General features: G+C 44.5%; 1 protein-coding gene across 3 annotated transcripts in view; it reads right to left on the bottom strand.

The window, feature by feature from the left end:
• The window catches only part of traip (TRAF-interacting protein), a 45,569-nt gene that overhangs the window by 11,632 nt on the left and 8,417 nt on the right, over nucleotides 1–25,520 (bottom strand). For all 3 annotated transcript variants that reach the window (XM_070895552.1, XM_070895551.1, XM_070895553.1), the window contains exons 4-13: nucleotides 20,041–20,121; nucleotides 18,637–18,676; nucleotides 12,319–12,446; nucleotides 11,671–11,765; nucleotides 9,713–9,826; nucleotides 7,042–7,129; nucleotides 5,334–5,423; nucleotides 2,100–2,188; nucleotides 789–944; nucleotides 8–53 (exon numbers count right to left, since the gene is read on the bottom strand). In XM_070895552.1, coding sequence (XP_070751653.1) covers nucleotides 8–53; nucleotides 789–944; nucleotides 2,100–2,188; nucleotides 5,334–5,423; nucleotides 7,042–7,129; nucleotides 9,713–9,826; nucleotides 11,671–11,765; nucleotides 12,319–12,446; nucleotides 18,637–18,676; nucleotides 20,041–20,121 — 927 coding nt within the window. The remainder of the gene's footprint in view (nucleotides 1–7; nucleotides 54–788; nucleotides 945–2,099; nucleotides 2,189–5,333; nucleotides 5,424–7,041; nucleotides 7,130–9,712; nucleotides 9,827–11,670; nucleotides 11,766–12,318; nucleotides 12,447–18,636; nucleotides 18,677–20,040; nucleotides 20,122–25,520) is intronic.

Below are 25,520 nucleotides of genomic sequence, written 5' to 3'. Positions count from 1 at the left end.
TGCTTACCTTTAAGTCGGGCAGTGATGTAGAAGAGCGATGTGGCGTGGATGGTCTATGAAAAAGGTGGCGGGGAGTGGGGGAGGACAACATACAATTAGTTTGTAACATTAAAAAAAGTTATTTTGTTTTGGTTCAACATTGGCACCTTTCAACATGTGTTATATCTCTGAAAGCATGAAGAACATTGTAATCACAGAAATTTACAGCACAGGAGGCAGCAATTTGGTCAGTTCAATGTGAAGCCTATAAAGCATTAGGGTGAAGTAAAATATGGGTAGCAACTCGATTCAGAATAGTCAACATATATACACACACACCAAGCTGTGGCTCAATGGGTAGCACACTCGCCTCTGAGTCAGCAGGTTGTGGGTTCAAGCCTCACTTCAGGAACTTGAGCACAAAAGTCTAGGCTGACACTCCAGTGCAGTGCTGAGGGGGTGCTACACTGTCGGAGGTGCCGTATTTCGGATGAACCAAGGCCCCATCTGCCCTCTCAGGTGGACGTAAAACCGAGGCCCCGTCTGCTCTCTCATGCATGTCTGGAAACATGTGAATTGAGTGTACCAAAAGGATGTATATGATGTGAATCCTGATTAGATCCATGCTAATTGAGTATAATTACTCACTCACAAGGAATTAAAGGGTTGTTGATCTGAAGTACATTCTAAAATGACCGAATCAAACTATATGGCACCCAAACAATACCGTAGTAATGAAACAGCAAATTTATTCTCTATAGATATTTTGACATGGTATTATACGGCCATTAATGAGCGCCTGCACTTACCCTGCTGTGTCTAGTTTTATTTTCTTGGACGCAATACTGAGAGATGTCGGAGGAATATGATCAGGGGTGTCAAGGTCATATGTCAGACACAGATCAATATCCTCCCCAACGGCTGGCTTGTGTAGTTTAGGGTACTGTAAATCCACAGGAGCAGGGCTGCAAACACAAGAATCATCTCAGCGTGCACTGACAGATCAAAGTACAATAATGTACCAACATCATTTGTGAAACCAACAATAACGGAGCAGTCTATTTTCCTAATTATAATAAAAATATTCTACGCAAGTGTCATTGCATTTCAAAGCAATTCACTGTTTGAATGGCTTTGAAATATTGTGGTAAGCGCACTGTGACTTTGTTTTGTATGAGAGGAAAAGCTTATAATGGGATGTCTAGTTTGGCTATCCATTCTGAGATGCCGAGTGAAGAAATGAGGTGCCTTTTGCAACAGATCTGAGTGGGCGGGTCGATGTGAGGTGTTCCATGGTCTAGGACTCATGGCCACAGTCGCACTTCGGGTTGTCCTTCATCTTCCACTTATCCCTCATCTTCCATTTGTGGGGCAGGTGGCCACATCATCCGAGCCCTGTGCGGAATGGGTGGAGCGCAATCCACTGTCCTCGAGGGAGATCGAAGCCAGGGACCTCTGCTGTTGGGGTCAGTGATGAGGTGTTAGTTCTTTATATTGCATGCGTCCTACAATTCCATCCATCTGGATAGTGGCTTGATACCAGCTGCATGAATATTGTCTGATGTTTCCTAGAATTCTGAGTATAAGGCACTATACAAATGCAAGTATTTTCCAAATAATGCGAGAGAAAGTAAGCTAACAATTTTTGACAGCATGCGGTAGTGAGTTGGCTTTCCAACAGGCTGTGCCAGAGTGTCAAGACAGGAATACCGTAGTGGGAGGTCATTCGGCATATTGTGTATGTGCTGGCTCTTTGGAAGAGCTATCCAATTAGTTCCACTCCCCTGCTCTTTAGCCACAGCTCTGCCAATATCACCGTTTCAAGAATATATCCAATTCCCTTTTGAAAGTTACTATTGATATAGCATATCATCCCAGTGTATTCAAATAAGCATCACATGCTCATGTTTTGTTTACTACCCAATGTAAGCCACAAGTATCAGAAATAAGAACAAGGAAGCAAGGAGTTTTGCTGGATTGGAGCATACTCCCAAAATATGCAGTATTACCGAGGCAAATCTAAGGGGTTAGTAGCTTTCCCATAGGAATGAGGGGTGGGGGCACGGGTGGGGGGGGAGGATTTGAACAACCACCTCGACAGACAGAATTAGCTCACTCACCTCTCAAAGATTAAGCGGCTGATTGCCTCGTTGGTGCGATTCGGTGTACTTAGGGACTTTTGCAGGAATTCCACCTTCTTCTTTAAGTTCTGCAAAACCAATAGTTGATGCATTTTATCAGCGCTGGAAAGCTCAGACAGTTGTGTCTATATGAGGTGGAAGGAGGAGAGGGGAAAGCTGGAGGTGAATGTTTAGGGTAGAAGGAGAAGGATTTTTATTTAAATAAACTATGGCCGGGAGCAGGGGTGGGGGAAGAAGGGTTAAGAATTCCCGACAGCATGTGAGCAAGTGCCAGGAAGCAGACCCAATTTGCACGAGATGTACCAAGGAGACTGTGACCGGCTGCTACTAGGGCACCGTGTGGGCTCCACAGCAGCCTAGTTACCTATTGGTGAGTGAGTGGGAGCTTGGGGCCATTCCCCAGCCCACAGTGCTGGGTGCACATTCATTGCCAGGTGCCCAGAGGCACCGTGATACCGAGTGTGGTCTGTGCCCCAAAATAATACTCATGTCAGAACGACTCATGTCCCCAGCTCCCTACCAATGTCAAACAGATAGGGAAGGGGAGAGGAAAAATGCAAGGAGTAGGGACTTCAGCCCAGAGTAACAAATCCTTTACTAAGTCAACAGGCACCACAATGGGGTATTACTGCTTTAAACAACAATTAATATGCTATTTATTCCTCAAGACACAGCTTTGTCAGCCTGGAAATGATTGTTTGTGATATTAACCTATGGCAACGGTCCCGCTAAGCTGTGCAGCTGTCAATGTCCCGCGCAGGCTGCTTACCAGCTTTTGAATGGGAGATTCTGTGCATGCGTGAAATTTCGAATGGGCAGCACAGCCCTTTAACGGGACCGTGCACCCAAAAAGAAATTGGGGAAACATTGGACTACGGATATAAAAACAGAAAATGCTGGCAATCTCAGCGGGTCAGGCAGCATCTGTGGAGAGAAAAACAGAGTTAACATTTCGGGTCGATGACCTTTTGTCAGAACCAACTCGTTAGCTCTGTTTTTCTCTCCACAGATGCTGCCGGACCTGCTGAGATTTCCAGCATTTTCTGTTTTTATTTCAGATTCCAGCATCTACAGTATTTTGCTTTTGTATTGGTCTACGGATGCTTAAAGTGTGCCAATGACGGTCCTCTATTTCAACGAAGATATCAATTGCTTTATTTTAAATAGGTTAACGTATGTTAAAATAGCGAGCAGAGGAATGTTGTATAAATGCAAACCAACATTCCAAACATAACTTCAAGGCAAAAGCTTGCGGCTCTCCAAGCGTGAAATTAAACCGCCCACTTATGATTAATGTTGTGTAAGTACGGATGAAGTGTTGTACATTTTAGCAAACAAGTCTAATTTTACACATCGTTGAGACGGCGCCCAAAAAAACCTCACTGACTTTCTCCGATACCCAGGACTCTTCTGATGACATCTCAGTTCTGATGAGTGGCAAACGTCAAAAGTGCTGTTACAAATTCGGGTTTGCAGTAGATACTGCCTCAAGTTCAGTGGCGTCAATCACTCCTGTAAACGGTCTGAGCATCTTACTGTTGACAGTCAATGCCCAATATCTACTTGTGTAATAGTATAACCCGTGAGGGAGGTGTAACAACAGTAACTCCTTGTGACCTAAACCAGATATTCATGTCTTTCGTGTGTACTTCTTCCATCTCTCCGATGGCAGATTGAGCAAACACTTGGTGAGGTGAGGCTGGCTTATTTCACAACGAGCGAACATAGACAACGATGGCTATGATCAGATTCACTTGCTTCAGTCAGTAAAACTTACCTTCGGCTAATATTGCAAAAATAAACACAATGGCCCTGAATTCATGGACACTAAAGGTGCATACGAGGTGCACACATGCCCGTAGGGGTCGTGCAAGTTCCGGGTTTAGGCACGTGAAGTGCATGCGCCTAGACCCCGAAACTTGCGATCTGTCAAGAATCCGGAAGTAAAGGCCCTCTGCAGGCGGAGAGTTGGGCCAACTCCTGCCCAGCGAATGCCCTTAAAATTCTTACGACTGGCAGGCGCAAGGCCTGCTTTTATCAGCGTACAATTTTTAAAGCACAGAATAATACATTTTTCTCAATAATTTAAACATTTTAATTCCTGTTAAATAAAGTAAGTTTATTTTAGACCCTTTAAAATATGTAAATTTATTTTTCAAAAAATGAAATTTTTGTTTAAAATAATTAAATTCTATTTTGATTAATTTTAAATGTGATGTTTAAAAAAAATGTATCGTAAGTGTATGTGTGTTTTTGGGGGCTTTTCCATTCATACTTAGTGATTCCGTACATATGGAACTCACAAGTATGAATGGGAATACCGCTACTTTGATTGGTTGGGCCGGCCCACATGATCCCAGGGACGAGCAAGAAACGCATACATTCCTGGGATACGCAGGCCTTCGCGTAGAGGCCGCATCCACCTGCAGGAAGCCTCCAACCGCAAATTCTGGGCCAACACGTTTCCCCACATCAGTGGGTCATTCTACTTGACAAATCTAGACTTGCCTCACAACCTTTCATTTTTTATCCGGACTCCAATTTCGGGTCTTAATCAAACTGAGTGCTCCCCGCTCAAGAGTGAAATCCCCCAGTGTAATTTGGAATGAATCTTGCTGAACTCAAAAAACAGGAGATCTCATCGCAGCGAGTGTGAACAACCACTAGAATGTTAAACTATCTTTCATTGTCTCCAGCGAGTGGATTCGAACGGCCCACCTGAATCCTAATCGACATCTCCCAGCCCTGCTGTCCTATGAAGTTAACCCCTTGAGAGCTAGATTTAGCTCAAGATTAGCATTTTAAAAATATATTACACCAGGGTCCCCACTGATGTGGGGCAATGTTCCTTCTAATTTTTTTGCGCGCTGTCCCTTTAAATTTGCAAGCGCAGTATTTTTTTCAGCGGAAGCAGCTGGTGAGCGGCCTGCACGGGACCTCCCGATCGATGTGCAGCCACGTGCCCGTGCACCTCAGGGGAAAACGCAGCATGGGGGGCATAGGCCAAAATCTTAAAACGTGTGGAAACACATCAAAGTGATCCCATTTTAACCTACATAGTTTTCACCCCGAGGTTGTTTCAAACAAGCATTGCAGAAATACAGACTTCCCTGGTCCCCCCAAAAAATCGTGGTAAAATAAAACATTACAAATGGAGTACAGCAGGAGTTGTTCCCACCCCTCTGGCTCAAAATGCATTGGAGCCAAACATACCATAATCTCTCTGTCTGCATTTCGCAGATCCTCCTGCGATGCACGCAGCTCCTCTTTTACTTTCTCCAGCTGTGATATAGTTTTCTCCAACTAAATGAAAACAGAAAAGCCGACTTCAAATTAAAAATGGCAAAAGTTTGTATTCCAAAAAAAGGTAGCGGCACATAGACGTGGATGGAGCAATACAACGACAAAAGATCAGAGAGGGTGGGATCGGTTACAATTGAGGCGCGCATCGGGACTGGGTGGAGGGGGAGACCGCGGGGGGGGGGCCGGGGGGGAGAACCCTCTCCTGCCCATCGTGGGGTGTTAATTTCGAGGCCTCTGTCTATCTGATGGATTTTTAACATCACTTAGCACATCACAAGATACTCCAGTCTGAGCCCATTACGATTAGCTGCTGCGCTGTTTGTTTCAAACATATTTTTCAAATGTGGCTATTAAGCTATACACCATTAACTCCAGCAGAAAACAGAATCTCAAATCTGTTCAATTAGAAACATTTCTATTGACAAACTAATTGTGGCCCCTCTCCCACCCACAGTGATTTGTGCCTTTTGCTTCGAGCCCCACACAAATCCCCAAGATTATGGCACTTAGTATTACAGGCTCAGAGCCCCACCCACTTAGCCCACTATTAGTGAGATACTTCATGTTCTGAAAGTACTTCTGATAGTACCGACTGCTTCTCCCACTATTTAGCAGCACTGAGAAATATAAACTGACTGACTTTCCCTGAAGTAGTGGGTCTTTTACATAGAATGTATAGCACAGAAACATGCCATTCGGCCCAACTGGTCAATACTGGTGCTAACGCTCCACACGAGCCTCCTCCCACCCTCTTCATTTCACCCTATGGAGCAAATCCTTCCAATATTGCATCCCACCACTGGATTCACCACAACCTCAGGTAAGCGCCTCCCCCCACAGGCAGCTTAAAGGCAGCAGCGGCAGCGAGGTCCCAGATCACCGCGACCTCAGATAAGCACCTCTCCCCCACAGGCAGCGGCGGCGTCATTCTCGTCACACCAGTCTTGGTGTTTCCTGGTAGAGTGTCTCTTTGCAGACGCTGGCTATGGTGGCCTTGAGGGCAGACCAGGCACTGTGGGCACTCTGCGTCTCAGGGTCGTCGAAGGTCGCCAGGTTGGCGGTGAGGCGTCGACTGTATAGGGCTCTCTTAACTGGGTATTTGAGTGCCCCGGCGTTGAATTTTCTGCGGCATTACTTCTGTTGTCGTCGCCGCTATGGAGCTATATTAATGTTGATGGAACAGATTGGGCGGTGGTAGTGTCCAGCAGTCATTGGCTCCTGTCATGGCGCGGGTGATGTGCACGTCCTTGCGATCCTCGCTCGGACGATGATGTAGTCGAGCAGGTGCCAGTACTTGGAGCGAGGGTGTTGCCATGAGGTTTTGTATTTGTCCCTCTGGCGGAACAAAGTGTTGGCGATGACAAGGTCGTGTTCTAGGCATTTTGTCAGGAGCAGGGTACCGCTGGAGTTGGATTTCCCTACCCCCTCTCTGCTGATCACACCTCCCCAGACGTCTGTGTCCTTACCGACTCTGGCGTTGAAGTCACCGAGGAGGATCAGTTTGTCGTCCGTAGGGACTCGGGACAGGGATTGTTCGAGGCTGGACTAGAATTCCATAGAATTCCTCTATCAGAGTGATAGAAACTTGAATCTATTAACTTCCTGATTTAATACTAACCTTGCAGTTGGTAGTAAAATGTTCTCTCTTGATCTTCTCAGACATATCAATGGAGGACTTAAATGTCATCTTCAGGTTTTCATATTCCCTGCGGAGAAATTAAACAGTGACAAGGAGAGGCTGTGAGGATTGCTACCTGGGCCTCAAAAGAAGCTCAGTGTTCTGCTTAATCAAGGTTTCATTTCATCAAAAAGAAGTTACAACAGATTTCTCAGCAGTCCAGTTAAATGCACTAGCAGAATGCATTCCAGCACAGGCCCGTGGTCACTAGATTGCACCAACATAGACAGGTTACCTCAAGGACTGCAGCGGTTTAAGGCGGCGGCTTACCACCACCTTCTCAAGGGCAACTAGGGATAGGCAATAAATTACAGCCTTGTCAATGACGCCCACATCCCATGAATGAATAAAAAAGTGTTATAAAAAGCTATATTTATCTTCAACCAGTGGCTTAGTGATCAAATGCAATACGCTGTGTGGTACAGTACTGAGGCATACAGACCAGGTTCAATCTGCAGCCTGTGTTGAGTTAACCCCTCAGCCACAGCAGCAATAATGGTGCAATAGATGGTCACACTGCGTCTAGACGAAGGAGTGGTGAGAGAAAATTAACTAGGACTGGTGCTCCTGATTGCTACCCAGTGGCTTCTGCTGAAAAGTGTGCCTTTGGGGGACAAGATCTGGCTCAACAGTGATGCCCATCATGGTTAAATAGGCTGCATTTTCTGGGCTCACACATTGCAGCAAGATACCAGGGACGCTGGCACCTGTGAAATTGTAGGTCAGCAAGCATTAGTGTCTTTGGGAAGGGAGAATAAAAAGCTGTGCAATCAACATCTGGAGATGTGAAGTGGACTAACATAAGAACATAAGAAATAGGAGCAGGAGTAGACCATTTGGCCCCTCGAGCGTGCTCCACTATTCAAAAAGATCAAGGCCGATCTGATCTTGGCCTCAACTCTGCTTTCCTGCCCGCTTCCCATAACCCTCGACTCCCCTAATGTACATAATGCGACATAAGTTGAGTATCAGCAGCTGCCCTCAGCTGCAGGTCCTGCTGCCTCCACTGAGCGCCGCACAGGTACAAGATGCCTGCATTCCTGGTGAGCTTATATTTTTAGATATTAATCTCGACGACCTCTGGCACCAATTTAACCGCAAAATAAAAACTGCAATCAAAACACACAGAATTACAGGCAATTGGAGCGAGCAAGGGGCTGTAATTTATTGCAGGGCTTCAATGACATAAGACATGAGAATATGATTAATTTAACGGTGCAGTTTTTGACGTGACCAAAATTATTTCAGCTCTTCAACGTTCACGAGCTGAGTCTTAATTTTCCTCGGATAAAATCTACACATTGTAAAGAATACAGAAAGGGAATTAGATAAACAGCTGAAGCGAGTTATTAAAGGATACTGGTGTAATTTACTCTTTGGACCAATTGAAGCCATAGATTAAATGTCAACACTGCTGCAATCATCTATAATTTTACAGATATTTTGCAGTTCAAGCGGAATTATGAGAGATCTACTGCTTAGTAGGCACTGTAAATTCCCTGGCAGTTTACTCGAGACAGGTAATCTAGTTCTGAGTTACTTTCACACTCAATCTGTGTAAGGAATATTGATTTCCAGTAATAATGCCAGTCACTGCATTGAATGCATTTCCATAACAAATCTCCTGTCATTTTAATGGAGTTCCTATTCAACTTGCGCAAACATGCACGAACGCACCATCCATTGCTTCTTCAAATATTCAGTGCTCATCTGCTGTCCAAATTACAGAAAATATTGCACATGATAATTTATGTCGTATAATTCTCAGTTTAAATATAAATTGATGACCTTTTAATGTACTGATGACCTATGAAGAAAGGTTGAGCAGGTTGGGCCTGTACTCATTGGAGTTTAGAAGAATGAGAGGTGATCTTATTGAAACATAAGAGATTCTGAGAGGGCTTGACAGGGTAGATGCAGAGAGGTCATTTCCCCTCGTGGGGGAATCTAGAACTAGGGGGCATAGTTTCAGAATAAGGGGTCGCCCATTTAAAATGGAAATGAGGAGGAATTTCTTCTCTGAGGGTCATGAATCTTTGGAATTCTCTACCTCAAGACAGCTATGTCATTGAATATATTTAAGGTGGAGATAGACAGATTTTTGAATGATATGGGAGTCAAGGGTTATGGGGAGCGGGCAGGGAAGTGGAGTTGAGGCCAAGAACTGATTAGCCATGATCTTATTGAATGGCGGAGCAGGCTCAAGGAGCCAAATAGCGATGCATGATAAAGCTAAAATCTGCTGTAACAATCTGCCTTCACCCCAATTTCAGATGAGCACCATCCACTGAATCATGATGAGATTTCCTGCAGCAACTATCCTTGTGGGCACCGGCCAAGACTACCTTTTCAATGCTATCAGTGCTGATTGAAGAGTAACCAATGGATTCATCTTTGCAAGGAATTGCATTGAAATTGCTCAAACTCAGAACCCTTCACAGCTTGCAGAGTTCTGACGAAAGGTCATCAACCTGAAATGTTATCTCTGTTTTTCTCTCAACAGGTGCTGCCTGACCAGCATTTTCTGTTTGTATTGCAGAGAGACTTTCCTCCCATTTATCTACTGGATTAAACTATTTACATTATTCGAACACAAAACAGTCCTCCTTACTTTTTTAAGGATACACAGTAAACAGACAGCTGTTCCACTGCCGAATGTCCTAATCCCATATCCCCGATCATTTCCTCGACTTCTGGCCTCTGGCTTTGAAGCAGCACCTGGACACTGGAGACAAGAAAAAATGTTGAATGGCTAAGATATCAAGTTTGTACAGCAGTATCTATGATGTGGACAGAATTGGAGGATGTGTGGCTCCCCTGAGATAGTGAGCCCAACAGAACAAGACGTTTCCAAGTTTGAACTTTAGTCCGTGCCGAGTTAGCTGAACTCGAACGTTACCGGGTGCTACAATTGTCGTTAGCACCCCTATAATCGGAGAGCAATATACGGATCGAGGTACCTGCGCCTCATTGTAATGCAACGACCCTTGCTGCAAGTCCACACATTCAGATGTCGGGCAAGGACAGCAAGTAAGATGTCAACACTCACCATCAAGGACCACACATGTAGCACCAGGTACCAGAGGGTAGACTGGAAGCTAGCAAGGAGTCAAAGCCTCAGGATAGATGGGGAGGAGAGAAAATTGGTGCGAGACAAAAAATAAATGGAGCATTTGTTCTAACTGGGAACAAGGAATCTACCATGAAGCAACCTGACGAGATAACGCGGCAGTCGCCTGTGATCAGATTCAAGAATTAAGATTAGTTATTGTGCCACTCCACTGCACACATTTATCTATTTATGACACTTCCAGATTTCTCTAAGGTAATTATTTTTGCACATTAAGACACCGAGTACCTCAGACTTGCTCCTGTGCTCTTAATTTACGAGGTGCTGACTGATGAGTTTTTGCAATGTTGGCACCTCTCTGCCCCTCGAGAATGTTGTGCAAAGTGAAGAAATACTTCTGATTGGCTAAAAGCGGTGACGTGTAATTTTCACAATTTATTATTAAAAATGGCACAGTAAGTTAAATTGCTTCTGTTATTGTAAATTAATTTCCCATGAAATTTTCATCAGTGTTTCTCCACTTAAGTTTGGTAAATGTCAATCATTGAATGAAAAAAGGACCTAAAATGTACCATCACGATCCTGCTTTATAGAGCGCTATACACAAATGACCGATGATTATTTCTTCTTTGAAACAATGGTTTTGTATTCCAGCACAGGCATAATGGGCCGAATGGCCTCCTTCTGTGCTGTATCATTGTATGATTATCACCAAACCATCCAAGCTTCAACCGAGCTAGCAGTAGGGTAATCGTGGAATGGCACGTACACCGCACTGCACTCCAACTAGAAGGGGAGGACAGAACTAGAAGGAGAAATTCAGGCTTCAGTTCATTTTTGTTCAATCCATTGACCATTTCATTTCCATCATTTCTACATAGGAAATACACCATTTAAGAACACCTGCATGTTGATAAGCTTGAGGTCATCCAAAACACGTCGCCCGTGTCCTAACTCGCATCAAGTCCCGTTCACCCATCACCCCTGTGCTCGCTGACCTACATTGGCTCCCAGTTAAGCAGCAGCTCGATTTTAAAATTCTCATCCTGGTTTTCAAATCGCTTCATAGCCTCGCTCCCTCCCTATCTCTGTAATCTCCTCAAGTCCTACAACCCTCAGATATCTGCACTCCTGTAGTTCTGGCCTCTTGAGCATTTTTAAAAATGATCAATGATTTTCTCTCCTTATTTTCTGTTGATTCCCCCTGCAGCCGCTATTCAATTTGTGACTTAGAATCTCAAAGTTGGACATGACGATGAGCAACCTGCAGTAATAATTTTGAAATGTTTAAATAATGAATTAAGGAGAAGCTAGATAAACACGAGGGAGAAAGGAATGGGAAGTTATGCCGATAAGATTAGATGATGGCTCGTGTGGAGCATAAAAACCAGCATAGACCAGTTGGGCCAAACACCTGCTTCTGTGCTGTAACTTCGACATAACTAACAAAGGAAATTCGCATGGCCATTTACTGTATAAAAATGCTGGTTTTACCATACTTTTCTAAAGTTTTCAGTTTCTGTCGAAGCCTGCGTGCCTCCTCCTTTGCGGATTTTGAGTCATCCTGCTGCTGTTCCAGATACCTCATCTGCTTCTGTGAAAATAAAACCCACGGGCGATGTGAAGAAAGAATAACGTACCAGTGAATGAATGCATGAATGGAAGGAAAGAAAAAGGGAAGGAAGGGACGGGAGGGAGGGAAGGAAGGAAGGGAAGGAAGGAGGGAGGGAAAAGAAAAAGGGGAGGGGGAAGGGAGGGAAGGGAAGGGGGGAGGGAAAGGAAGGAAGGAAGGTGTAGATTTATATAGCACCTTTCATGACCACCGGATGTCCCAAAGTGCTTTACCACCAATGAAGTACTTTTTGGAGAGCAGTCACTGTTGTAATGTAGGAAACGCAGCAGCCAATTTACACACAGCATGCTTCCACAAACAGCAATATGATAATGACCAGATAATCAGTTTTTGTGATTGAGGGATAAATATTGGCCAGGACACCGGGGATAACTCCCCTGCTCTTCTTTGAATTAGTGCCGTGGGATCTTTTACATCCACAAGAGAGCAGATGGGACCTCAGTTTAACAATAGATGCATGCAGGTGAGTTACCGTCCAATTGGACAGCTGCAGACAGATGTACACATGAATTACCTTGAGAGTTGAGCATAGCATTTCTGTCTCACTCAGCTGCTTTGTCAAAGATTGTACTTTTGCGTTGCGTTCATCCAGGGTTTCCCTCAGTGTATCAATGATTGATTGCCGGTCCTTCTTCTCTTTCTCTGAAACCAAACGACCAGGTTAAGAACAATCAAATGTCCATATCTTCCTCGTACATTTTATAAGTTCCGTCACTAACAGAGTGTCAGCTTGGCTCAGTTGGTAGCACTCTGACATCTGCGTCAAGACGTCGTGGGTTCAAGCCCCAATGCCGGGACTCGAGCACATAAGCTAGGCCAATATTTCAATGCAATACTGACGAGGTGCTGCACTGCTGGTGATAGCACCTTTTGCATTAGGTCCCATCAGTCTGTTTAAACAGACATAAAGATCCCATGACACCAATGTTCCTGTTCAGCTGTGCAGTTGTGCAAGTCTCTGGACCTCCCTTGCAGCCGGCTCACCGACTTTTTAATGTGAAAAACCACACACATGCGATATTTTGAATGGGTTGTGCAGCCCATTAAAGGAGCCGTGCAGCCAAAATAATAATAACAGAAACATTGCATGGCACAATTCAAAGAGTAGAAATGTTTGCCCGGTGTCCTGGCCAACATTTCTTTCTCAATGCTTTTTCTTTCCTTGTAATAGCACATTTTTAAGACACCCACATTTGGGCATTGACTTGACTATTCCATCGCATTCCTGGCTGGCCTCCCACATTCTACCCTACTTAAACTAGAGGTGATCCAAAACTCAGCTGCCCGTATCCTAACTCGCACCAAGTCCGCTCACCCATCACCCCTGTGCTCGCTGACCTACATTGGCTACCGGTTAAGCAACTCCTCAATTTCAAAATTCTCATCATTATTTTCAAATCCCTCCCCCTCCCCTTCCGCCCCCCCCCCCCCCCCCCCGCGAGATGTCTGCGCTCTTCTAATTCTCCACTCTTGAGCATTCCCTGATTATAATCGCTCAACCATTGGTGGCCGTGCCTTCTGTTTCCCAGGCCCCAAGCTCTGGAACTCTCTGCCTAAACCTCTCTTTCCTCCTTCAAGACGCTCCTTAAAACCTACCTCTTTGACCAAGCTTTTGGTCATCTGCGCTAATTTCTACTTGTGCGGCTCGGTGTCAAATTTTTTGTCGCATAATCTCCTGTGAAGCTCCTTCGGACGTTTTACTGCATTAAAGGCGCTATATAAATACAAACTATTGTTGTTATCAACTATGCCTCAAGGCTCAAAGAGGTTGGGCGATCCAAGCCCTACAAAAATAATAGTCCTAATCATAGTTGGGTGTGGGGAGAGAGAGAGAGAGAGAGAGAGAGAGAGAGAGAGAGAGAGAGAGAGAGAGAGAGAGAGGTGACAGCAACTCAACTCCTTTTAAATAGGAAAATTAATATCTGATCAGGATACAAACCACAGGATGGGAAATGCTTCTTATTTAAAAGAAATGCCCTAAAGACCAGAACAAAGGCTGCCAGTATTGGGGGGGGGGGGGGGGGTGTGGGAGTGTGATCAATAAGAACTCTTGAGTCAAGTGGGTGAAGTGTAAAGGCCCATCAGTACTCAGCCCACCCACCTCCGCAATTATGGAACTTAAATCTAAATTAAGAGCATCGTCAACCAGAGCACCACTTCAGCCAATCTAATGGCTTCTGAAAGCTATTGTTAAGATAATAACAATTCATTCCACAGCTGTGGCTCAGTGGGGAGCACTCTTGCCTCCAAGTCAGAAGGTTGTGAGTTCAAGTCTCACTCCAGAGACGTGAGCATAAAAATCTGGGCGACACTCCAGTGCAGTGCTGAGGGAGCGCTGCACTGCCGGAGGTGCCGTCTTTCAGATGAGATGTTAAACCGAAGCCCCACTTGCCCTCTCAGAAGGATGTAAAAGATCCCATGGCACTATTTTGAAGAAGAGCAGGGGAGTTATCCCCGGTGTCCTGGCCAATATTTATCTCTCAATTAACATCACTAAAACAGATTATCTAGTCATTATCACATTGTTGTTTGTGAGAGCTTGCTGTGCGCAAATTGGCTGCCGCGTTTCCGACATTACAACAGTGACTACATTTCAAAAAAGTACTTCATTGGCTGTAAAGTGCTTTGGGACATCCGGTAGTTGTGAAAGACGCTATATAAATGCAAGTCTTTCTCTCTTTCAGATGTATTAAGATTATTTTAACATTTCATTTTGGAGCTTTGCAACTGGCAGAGGGAGGAAATGTTCACCTTGCTCCAAAAGCTGAAAGGATAGTAACAAATCAAAGTCAGATAACTACAGACCCATTCATCTTGCCTTTCACCACCAATAAAGACTTACATTTATATAGCACCTTTTCAGTTGAACTTCATCTGCCAATTATACGCCCATTCTGCAAGTTTATTAATGTCCTCCTGTAATTTGTTGCAGTCCTCCTCAGTATTGACTATTGCCGCCAATTTGAGGGGTACAAGTACTGAGTGGGGTGAAGTGTCCCAGGGATTAATCTTGGGACCACTATTGTTTCTAATTTACAGCAATGAATTGGTTACATTTCCAGCTGACACCAAACTAGGAATGCCATTCGAATCAGCTCAGAAATACAGAACGATCTGTACAAAATACACAAGTGGGCGGAACAATGGAAGATGTTGTTTAATATAGACAAATTTGACTCATTGGAGGGAAAACTGGACAACAGACATACTTTGTGAATGGTGTTGAAATAGCTAAGGATGAAGTTGAAAAAGATGCAGGAGTGCCTTCAGAGTCAGGACTCAAAATGTCCACCCAAGGCAGAAACTCAATCAACAAATTATGACATTATACAGCCAAAACAGAAGAATACAAATCAGAGGAAGTCATGATTAAACTGCAGTGGTCAGACCATATCTTGAGTACCATTTCCCGTTCTGATCATCGAGACAGAAAGGATGATTCAAACTTTGGAAGCTGTGCATAGAGTCATGAGCTGGATCCCAGTCTTAGAGATCTCAGTTATGAGGAAAGACTGAAGAAACGTGGGTTCTTCGGTTTTGAAAGAAAATATCTGAAGTGGTCTTAGAGGAACACAAGGTTGTAAATTGTATGGAAAAGGTAAATCTGGAAAATTACTTCAAATTAAATTGCTCGAGTAGGACAGGGTGCCCAAGATTCAAATGAGTAAAAGGCAAATTTAGCACTGGCGTCAGGAAAAATTTCTTCATAGGAAGAATCATCATAGAATGGACTCCTCGTTAAAGTAGTGGAGGTGAAAACCCTGGAGTTATTAAAAGAAAGAAGACTTGCATTTATATAGTGCCTCTCACGACCATCGGACATTTCAAAGCACTTTACAACCAATGAAGTACTTTTGGAGTGCAGTCACTGTTGTAATGTAGGAAACACGGCAGCCAACTTGTGCACAGAAAACTGCCACAAACAGCAAAGTGATAATGAAATGATAATCTGTTTTTTTATGATGTTGATTGAGGGATAAATATTGATCAGGGCACCGGATATAACTCCCCTGGCTCTTCGAAATAGTGCCATGGGATCGCTTAAATCCACCTGAGGGGACAGACGGGGGCCTCGGTTTAACATCTCATCCTAAAGAAGGCATCTCCAACCGTGCAGCGCTCCCTCAGCACTGCACTGGAGTGTCATAAGAACATAAGAAATAGGAACAGGAGTAGGCCATACAGCCCCTCGAGCCTGCTCCGCCATTTAATAAGATCATGGCTGATCTGATCATAGACTCAGCTCCACTTCCCCACCCGCTCCCCATAACCCCTTATCGTTTAAGAAACTGTCTATATCTGTCTTAAATTTATTCAATGTCCCAGCTTCCACAGCTCTCTGAGGCAGCGAATTCCATAGATTTACAACCCTCTGAGAAAATAAATTTCTCCTCATCTCTGTTTTAAATCGGCGGCCCCTTATTCTAAGATCGTGCCCTCTAGTTCTAGTCTTCCCCATCAGTGGAAACATCCTCCCTGCATCCACCTTGTCAAGCCCCCTCATAATCATATACATTTCGATAAGATCACCTCGCATTCTTCTGAATTCCAATGAGTAGAGGCCCAACCTACTCAAACTTTCCTCATAAGTCAAAACCCTCATAGAAACATAGAAAATAGGTGCAGGAGCAGGCCATTCAGCCCTTCTAGCCTACACCGCCATTCAATGAGTTCATGGCTGAACATGCAACTTCAGTACCCCCTTCCTACTTTCACGCCATACCCCTTGATCCCCCGAGTAGTAAGGACTTCATCTAACTCCCTTTTGAATATATTTAGTGAATTGGCCTCAACTACTTTCTGTGGTAGAGAATTCCACAGGTTCACCACTCTCTGGGTGAAGAAGCTTCTCCTTATCTCGGTCCTAAATGGCTTACCCCTTATCCTTAGACTGTGACCCCTGGTTCTGGACTTCCCCAACATTGGGAACATTCTTCCTGCATCCAACCTGTCCAAACCCGTCAGAATTTTAAACGTTTCTATGAGGGCCCCTCTCACTCTTCTGAACTCCAGTGAATACAAGCCCAGTTGATCCAGTCTTTCTTGATAGGTCAGTCCCACCATCCCGGGAATCAGTCTGGTGAATCTTCGCTGCACTCCCTCAATAGCAAGAATGTCCTTCCTCAAGTTAGGAGACCAAAACTGTACACAATACTCCAGGTGTGGCCTCACCAAGGCCCTGTACAACTGTAGCAACACTTCCCTGCCCCTGTACTCAAATCCCCTCGCTATGAAGGCCAACATGCCATTTGCTTTCTTAACCGCCTGCTGTACCTGCATGCCAACCTTCAATGACTGATGTACCATGACACCCAGGTCTCGTTGCACCTTCCCTTTTCCTAATCTGTCACCATTCAGATAATAGTCTGTCTCTCTGTTTTTACCACCAAAGTGGATAACCTCACATTTATCCACATTATATTTCATCTGCCACGCATTTGCCCACTCACCTAACCTATCACTCTGCAGCCTCATAGCATCCTCCTCGCAGCTCACACTGCCACCCAACTTAGTGTCATCCGCAAATTTGGAGATACTACATTTAATCCCCTCGTCTAAATCATTAATGTACAATGTAAACAACTGGGGCCCCAGCACAGAACCCTGCGGTACCCCACTAGTCACTGCCTGCCATTCCGAAAAGTACCCATTTACTCCTACTCTTTGCTTCCTGTCTGACAACCAGTTCTCAATCCACGTCAGCACACTACCCCCAATCCCATGTGCTTTAACTTTGCACATTAATCTCCTGTGTGGGACCTTGTCGAAAGCCTTCTGAAAGTCCAAATATACCACATCAACTGGTACTCCTTTGTCCACTTTATTGGAAACATCCTCAAAAAATTCCAGAAGATTTGTCAAGCATGATCTCCCTTTCACAAATCCATGCTGACTTGGACCTATCATGTCACCATTTTCCAAATGCGCTGCTATGACATCCTTAATAATTGATTCCATCATTTTACCCACTACTGAGGTCAGGCTGACCGGTCTATAATTCCCTGCTTTCTCTCTCCCTCCTTTTTTTAAAAAGTGGGGTTAAATTGGCTACCCTCCACTCCATAGGAACTGATCCAGAGTCAATGGAATGTTGGAAAATGACTGTCAATGCATCCGCTATTTCCAAGGCCACCTCCTTAAGTACTCTGGGATGCAGTCCATCAGGCCCTGGGGATTTATCGGCCTTCAATCCCATCAATTTCCCCAACACAATTTCCCGACTAATAAAGATTTCCCTCAGTTCCTCCTCCCAACAACCAGTAACACAGGCAGCAGCTTGGGAGCTGCTTTACTGCCCTCTCAATGACTGACTAGTACACAAGAAACTGAAGCTAAAGTTTGAAAGATAATGGCTGTTGGGAGGTGCAGTGAGTTGCCCTCCAGGATTTTGATTCTCCATCTGTCCAGCCCACTTCCTGATGACAGGTGCCTAATCTTGGTCATGCCATGTGGGAAATAATGAGCATGAGCCAGCTTCCTAACACACCACTGGGTAGCAGAAAAGAAGTTATGCAACGCACATGTCACACCATTACACCCTTATTGGTCAGCTTTGCACACAAAGCCAAGGACGGCTCTTGTTCAATCAAAGCCTTTTTTCTTTTAATACAACTGAACACTTTTTCTTTTGTAGACAAACAGAATATAGCACATTTGAGCATTAGATATTTTTAAATTTTAAAATATAAACAGGTTTGCCATATGCAGCACATTTTACCATACACGGCATAAACCTAACTACAGCCCATCCAAATTCATACTCCAATCTTACACTCAATGTACTCTGAAGGTAATGATGAGCTGCATAGTAAAACAGGAAATGAGTTCCTACCTCTCAGTAACAGCTGAGACTTGACTCTGTCCAATTCATTCTGGAAGTTCACAGATAATTAAAATTTCAGTCTGACAGACTTGCAGAGCACAGAACAGAAACATGAGTTCCAAACACATTTTACATTTTAATTATGAAAATGTAAAAATATAAATATAAAATCATTGTTTTAAAAAGATGACAAGTGCTTGGAAATAGCCTGTTACTACATTAAACCAAGTGATTTGAATTACAGTCTACTGTTAATTTGAAGTTGCTTAATTTGAATTATCTGTAAATTTCAATTAAACTCATGAACACGTCCGATGAATTAAATTTGAATTAAAATCGTGGACATCTGCTGTTGTATGCAAACTGCTTAATTCAATTACCAATTATTTCATTTTTTGAGCATGAAAACTTCAAATTAACAGTGTAAAATATACTGAAGTATATAGTTCTTAAAATTCAGTTAAGCAACGCCTCGATTTAAAAATTCTCATCCTTATTTTCAAATCCCTCTATGGCCTTGCCCCTCCCTATCTCTAATCTCCTCCAGCCCACAACCCCCCCCCCCCCCCCCCCCCCCCCCAAGATGTCTGCACTCCTCTAATTCTGCCCTCTTGAGCATCCCTGATTATAATCATTCAACCATTGGTGGCCGTGCCTTCTGTTGCCTCGGCCCCAAGCTCTGGAACTCCCTGCCTAAACATCGCCGCCTCTCTACCTCTCTTTCCTCCTTCAAGACACTCCTTAAAACCTACCTCTTTGACCAAGCTTTTAGTCACCTGCGCTTATGCAACTCGGTGTCAAATTTTTAATCGCATAATACTCCTGTAAAGCACCTTGGGACATTTCACTACGTTAAAGGCGCTATATAAATACAAGTTGTTGTTAAAACTGCATAATATATATTAGGGACAATCTCATTATGGAAGCTGCAAAAACAACTATTATTTAAGAGCCAGTTTGATGAAGGGTGACACTTGAAACACTGGCCCCTATTCTATTATTTCTTAATTAATTACAGTAATTAAAAGTGAGTTTTTTTTGTAAGTGTAAAATTAAAAATCAACTTCAAGATAAAAATACCCTTTTACTAGATTATTCTTTTTCAAAATATCCACTTCTTAAACTCTAACATAATCATTTGAAAAACAAAAGGAATGTGGTTGATCCTGATTGAAGTGGTAACTTCCATGTTAGAGCATTTCTCGAACATACAGAGACTATAAATCAACCATTTTTAAATAAATATTTTATACATTCATTTTAGGAAATCACCAGATACAATATACTCCAACTTATCTCTAGTTCTGAACCAGCAAAATACTACAATTTGTACAAAACAAGTTAACCTGGGAACCTGATCTGGTTGCCAAAACTGAAAGCGCCAAGTCAGATTTTGCAGCAAGACAGCCTCACCTGGAGAGTTTCTGCATCTAACACCTGCTCGGCCTCACCTATATCGAAGAACAGCTTCTGGACGATGTGTCTTGCACTGACCTATTAGAAAACAAGGACATCTCATTCCACCGCAGTGAGGATAAAGTTAAAAATAAGTGTTAGTCCATAAAAAGACAGCAAAGAGTGCTGCACCCTGAGCGCCGTGGAAGGAGTGTTTATGCTACAATACAGGTGAGGAAAAATACATCATTAGCAACTCTATACAGCTTGGTTTGAAGTCACCCATGCCAGCTATTGTGCGCACTATTTCTGTAATACTGTTTCAACTGAAATGATTGAAGCAAATGATTGTCTTTTATTCCAAACTCCAATCCTCCTGGTGTCAAACAGTGATGTAGTGAAGAAAATAAGAACTTAAAATGGGTGCCGCACCTCCATTGACAGGAGAGTGCAATTACAACATGATAACTTACATGGACAGTTTCCATGATAAATATGGACATAGGAATTTATAATGGGAAAAAGATAACCGGAAGTGGTGTAAGATTTTAATATATTAATACAGAGATAACATATTCCGAGTTCCTAACTCCTTCAATATTTCAAGCATCCCTCTGAATTAAAAAGGCAATACGGGTTGAGCATCCGAAATCCGGAAAACTCGGGACCGCGGCCGTTCCGGATATTTCTGGATTTTGGAACGTCTTTGCCTGGGTCGAGGTAAGGGGGGGGGGCGGGGGGGCCGGAGGGGAGAAGGGGGGGAGCCGGGGCCGGAGGGGGAGAAGGGGGGAGCCGGGGCCGGAGGGGGAGAAGGGGGGAGCCGGGGCCGGAGGGGGAGAAGGGGGGAGCCGGGGCCGGAGGGGGAGAAGGGGGGAGCCGGGGCCGGAGGGGAGAAGGGGGGAGCCGGGGCCGGAGGGGAGAAGGGGGGAGCCGGGGCCGGAGGGGAGAAGGGGGGAGCCGGGGCCGGAGGGGAGAAGGGGGGAGCCGGGGCCGGAGGGGAGAAGGGGGGAGCCGGGGCCGGAGGGGAGAAGGGGGGAGCCGGGGCCGGAGGGGAGAAGGGGGGAGCCGGGGCCGGAGGGGAGAAGGGGGGAGCCGGGGCCGGAGGGGAGAAGGGGGAGCCGGGGCCGGAGGGGAGAAGGGGGGAGCCGGGGCCGGAGGGGGGAGCCGGGGCTGGAGGGGAGAAGTGGGGAGCCGGGGCCGGAGGGGAGAAGGGGGGAGCTGGGGCCAGGGCAAGGTCGGGCCGCCGAGGGCCGGGGCAGGCCGCCAAGGCAGGGGAGTCCGGATTTCGGAACATTTTCCGGTTTCCAGATGACCCCACCACGGATCAGCCCGGTGTCCGGATTCTGGAACATTCCGAATTTTGGAATTCCGGCTTTTGGACGCTCAACCTGTACAATAAACGGGCTGTAACCTCAGGATTTGTAACAATCTGATCAACAATATTTGAAGTAGGAAATTCAAAATGCGAGAGGTGTCAGTACTGAGAAAATAAAGCATTTCATACACAGTGTCAGCATCTCAAGTACAGCAAAGCCAGATACAGAGTAAAGCTCTGCTAGATTGATCCCTGGGATGAGAGGGTTGTCCTATGAAAGATTGGGCCTATACTCTCTGGAGTTTAGAAGAGTGAGAAGTGATCTTATTGAAACATGTAATATTCTGAAGGGGATTGACAGGGTAGATGCTGAGAGGTTGTTTTCACTGACTGTAGCATCTATAACTAGGGAACATAGTCTCAGGATAAGGGGAAGACCATTTAAGACTGAGAGGAGGAGGAATTTCTTCATTTAGAGGCTCGTGAATCTTTGGAATTTTCCATCCCAAAGGGCTGTGGATGCTGAGTCGTTGAGTATATTCAAGCCCGGGATAGATTTTGGGAGTCTAGGGGAATCAGAGGGTATGGAGATCGGGCGAGAAAGTGGAGTTGAGGTCGAATATCAACCATGATCTTGTTGAATGGGGGAGCAGGCTCATTATGGCCTACTCATAATTCTTATGTTCTCCCTGCACTCAGACCCAGCAATGTTCCTTTGCCCAATCTCTGAAGAGCAATTCCTATACCAATGTGACAATTTTGCAACAACGGTGGCAAGTTGGGTCAGTCTGTGGGAAATTGTGTATTCTGGACTCGTACTCAAATAGCTGCAATGTGACTCCCCACTTTCTTTCATGTAGGATCCTGACATTCACAAGAAGATTGCATTAGGATGGAGAATGAAACAGTTAATTCAGAGACCATGGTTCAGAACTTAAAGAAGGCTAACTTTGAAGGTATGAGGAGTGAATTGGCTAGGATAGATTGGCGAATGATACTAAAGGGGTTGACTGTGGATGGGCAATGGCAAACATTTAGAGACCGCATGAATGAACTACAACAATTGTACATTCCTGTCTGGCATAAAAATAAAAAAGGGAAGGTGGCTCAACCGTGGCTATCAAGCGAAATCTGGGATAGCATTAAAGCCAAGGAAGTGGCATACAAATTGGCCAGAAATAGCAGCGAACCCGGGGACTGGGAGAAATTTAGAACTCAGCAGAGTAGGACAAAGGGTTTGATTAGGGCAGGGAAAATGGAGTACGAGAAGAAGCTTGCAGGGAACATTAAGAAGGATTGCAAAAGTTTCTATAGATATGTAAAGAGAAAAAGGTTAGTAAAGACAAACGTAGGTCCCCTGCAGTCAGAATCAGGGGAAGTCATAACGGGGAACAAAGAAATGGCGGACCAATTGAACAAGTACTTTGGTTTGGTATTCACTGAGGAGAACACAAACAACCTTCCGGATATAAAAGGGTTCGGAGGGTCTAGTAAGGAGGAGGAACTGAGGGAAATCCTTATTAGTCGGGAAATTGTGTTGGGGAAATTGATGGGATTGAAGGCCGATAAATCCCCAGGGCCTGATGGACTGCATCCCAGAGTACTTAAGGAGGTGGCCTTGGAAATAGTCAATGGATGCATTGACAGTCATTTTCCAACATTCCATTGACTCTGGATCAGTTCCTATGGAGTGGAGGGTAGCCAATGTAACCCCACTTTTTAAAAAAGGAGGGAGAGAGAAAACAGGGAATTATAGACCGGTCAGCCTGACATCGGTAGTGGGTAAAATGATGGAATCAATTATTAAGGATGTCATAGCAGTGCATTTGGAAAGAGGTAATATGATAGGTCCAAGTCAGCATGGATTTGTGAAAGGGAAATCATGCTTGACAAATCTTCTGGAATTTTTTGAGGATGTTTCCAGTAGAGTGGACAAGGGAGAACCAGTTGATGTGGTATATTTGGACTTTCAGAAGGATTTCGACAAGGTCCCACACAAGAGATTAATGTGCAAAGTTAAAGCACATGGGATTGGGGGTAGTGTGCTGACATGGATTGAGAACTGGTTGTCAGACAGGAAGCAAAGAGTAGGAGTAAATGGGGACTTTTCAGAATGGCAGGCAGTGACTAGTGGGGTACCGCAAGGTTCTGTGCTGGGGCCCCAGCTGTTTACACTGTACATTAATGATTTAGACGAGGGGATTAAATGTAGTATCTCCAAATTTGCAGATGACACTAAGTTGGGTGGCAGTGTGAGCTGCGAGGAGGATGCTATGAGGCTGCAGAGCGACTTGGATAGGTTAGGTGAGTGGGCAAATGTATGGCAGATGAAGTACAATGTGGATAAATGTGAGGTTATCCACTTTGGTGGTAAAAACAGAGAGACAGACTATTATCTGAATGGTGACAGATTAGGAAAAGGGGAGGTGCAGCGAGACCTGGGTGTCATGGTACATCAGTCATTGAAGGTTGGCATGCAGGTACAGCAGGCGGTTAAGAAAGCAAATGGCATGTTGGCCTTCATAGCGAGGGGATTTGAGTACAGGGGCAGGGAGGTGTTGCTACAATTGTACAGGGCTGTGGTGAGGCCACACCTGGAGTATTGTGTACAGTTTTGGTCTCCTAACCTGAGGAAGGACATTCTTGCTATTGAGGGAGCGCAGCGAAGGTTCACCAGACTGATTCCCGGGATGGCGGGACTGACATATCAAGAAAGACTGGATCAACTGGGCTTGTATTCACTGGAGTTCAGAAGAATGAGAGGGGATCTCATAGAAACGTTTAAAATTCTGACGGGGTTAGACAGGTTAGATGCAGGAAGAATGTTCCCAATGTTGGGGAAGTCCAGAACCAGGGGACACAGTCTAAGGATAAGGGGGAAGCCATTTAGGACCGAGATGAGGAGGAATTTCTTCACCCAGAGAGTGGTGAACCTGTGGAATTCTCTACCACAGAAAGTTGTTGAGGCCAATTCACTAAATATATTCAAAAAGGAGTTAGATGAAGTCCTTACTACTAGGGGAATCAAGGGGTATGGTGAGAAAGCAGGAATGGGGTACTGAAGTTGCATGTTCAGCCATGAACTCATTGAATGGCGGTGCAGGCTAGAAGGGCCGAATGGCCTACTCCTGCACCTCTTTTCTATGTTTCTATGTTTCTAAGACTTCCACCCCATCAACTCTGGTCTGGCCTTGATTTCCGGGTTCAGAAAGGGTGAAAGAAAAGGTTTTAACCCACTGTACCACAAAGACCACTTTTAATTGGTCTTTACTGCAAAGTTGAATTCCATAAATGTTATTGCTTAATTTTTAAAAAGTCATTTAAAAGGGTTGACGGTGGATAGGCATTGGCTGACATTTAAAGATCACATGGACGAACTTCAACAATTGTGCATCCCTGTCTGGCGTAAAAATAAAACGGGGAAGGTGGCTCAGCCGTGGCTAGCAAGGGAAATTAGTGATAGTGTTAAATCCAAGGAACAGGCATATAAATTAGCCAGAAAAAGCAGCAAACCTGAGGACTGGGAGAAATTTAGAATACAGCAGAGGAGGACAAAGGGTTTAATTAGATGGTGGAAAATAAGAGTACGGGGGTAAGCTTGCAGGGAACATAAAAACTGACTGCAAAAGCTTCTATAGATATGTGAAGTGAAAAAGATTAGTGAAGACAAATATAGGTCACTTGCAGTCAGAATCAGGTGAATTTATAATGGGGAACAAAGAAATGACAGATCAGTTGAATAAATACTTTGGTTCTGTCTTCACTAAGGAAGACACAAATAACCTTCCGGAAATACTAGGGGACCGAGGGTCTAGCGAGAAGGAGGAGCTGAAGGAAATTCTTATTAATCAGGAAATTGTGTCAGGGAAATTGATGGGATTGAAGGCCGGTAAATCCCCAGAGTCTAATAGTCTGCATCCCAGAGTACTTAAGAAAGTGGCCCTAGAAATAGTGGATGCATTAGTGGTCATTTTCCAACGTTCTATAGACTCTGAATCAGTTCCTATGGATTGGAGGATAGCTAATGTAACCCCACTTTTTAAAAAAGGAGGGAGAGAGAGATTATCGACCAGTTAGCCTGACATCGGTAGTGGGGAAAATGTTGGAATCAATTATTAGAGATGTAATAGCAGCGCATTTGGAAAGTAATGACAGGATTGGTCCAAGTCAGCATGGAGTTATG

The sequence above is a fragment of the Pristiophorus japonicus genome, chromosome 12, assembly GCF_044704955.1.
Source record: "Pristiophorus japonicus isolate sPriJap1 chromosome 12, sPriJap1.hap1, whole genome shotgun sequence".
NCBI lineage: Eukaryota > Metazoa > Chordata > Chondrichthyes > Pristiophoridae > Pristiophorus > Pristiophorus japonicus.
Note: the sequence above shows the minus strand (reverse complement) of the source record. Positions and strands in the feature narration are given on the sequence as shown.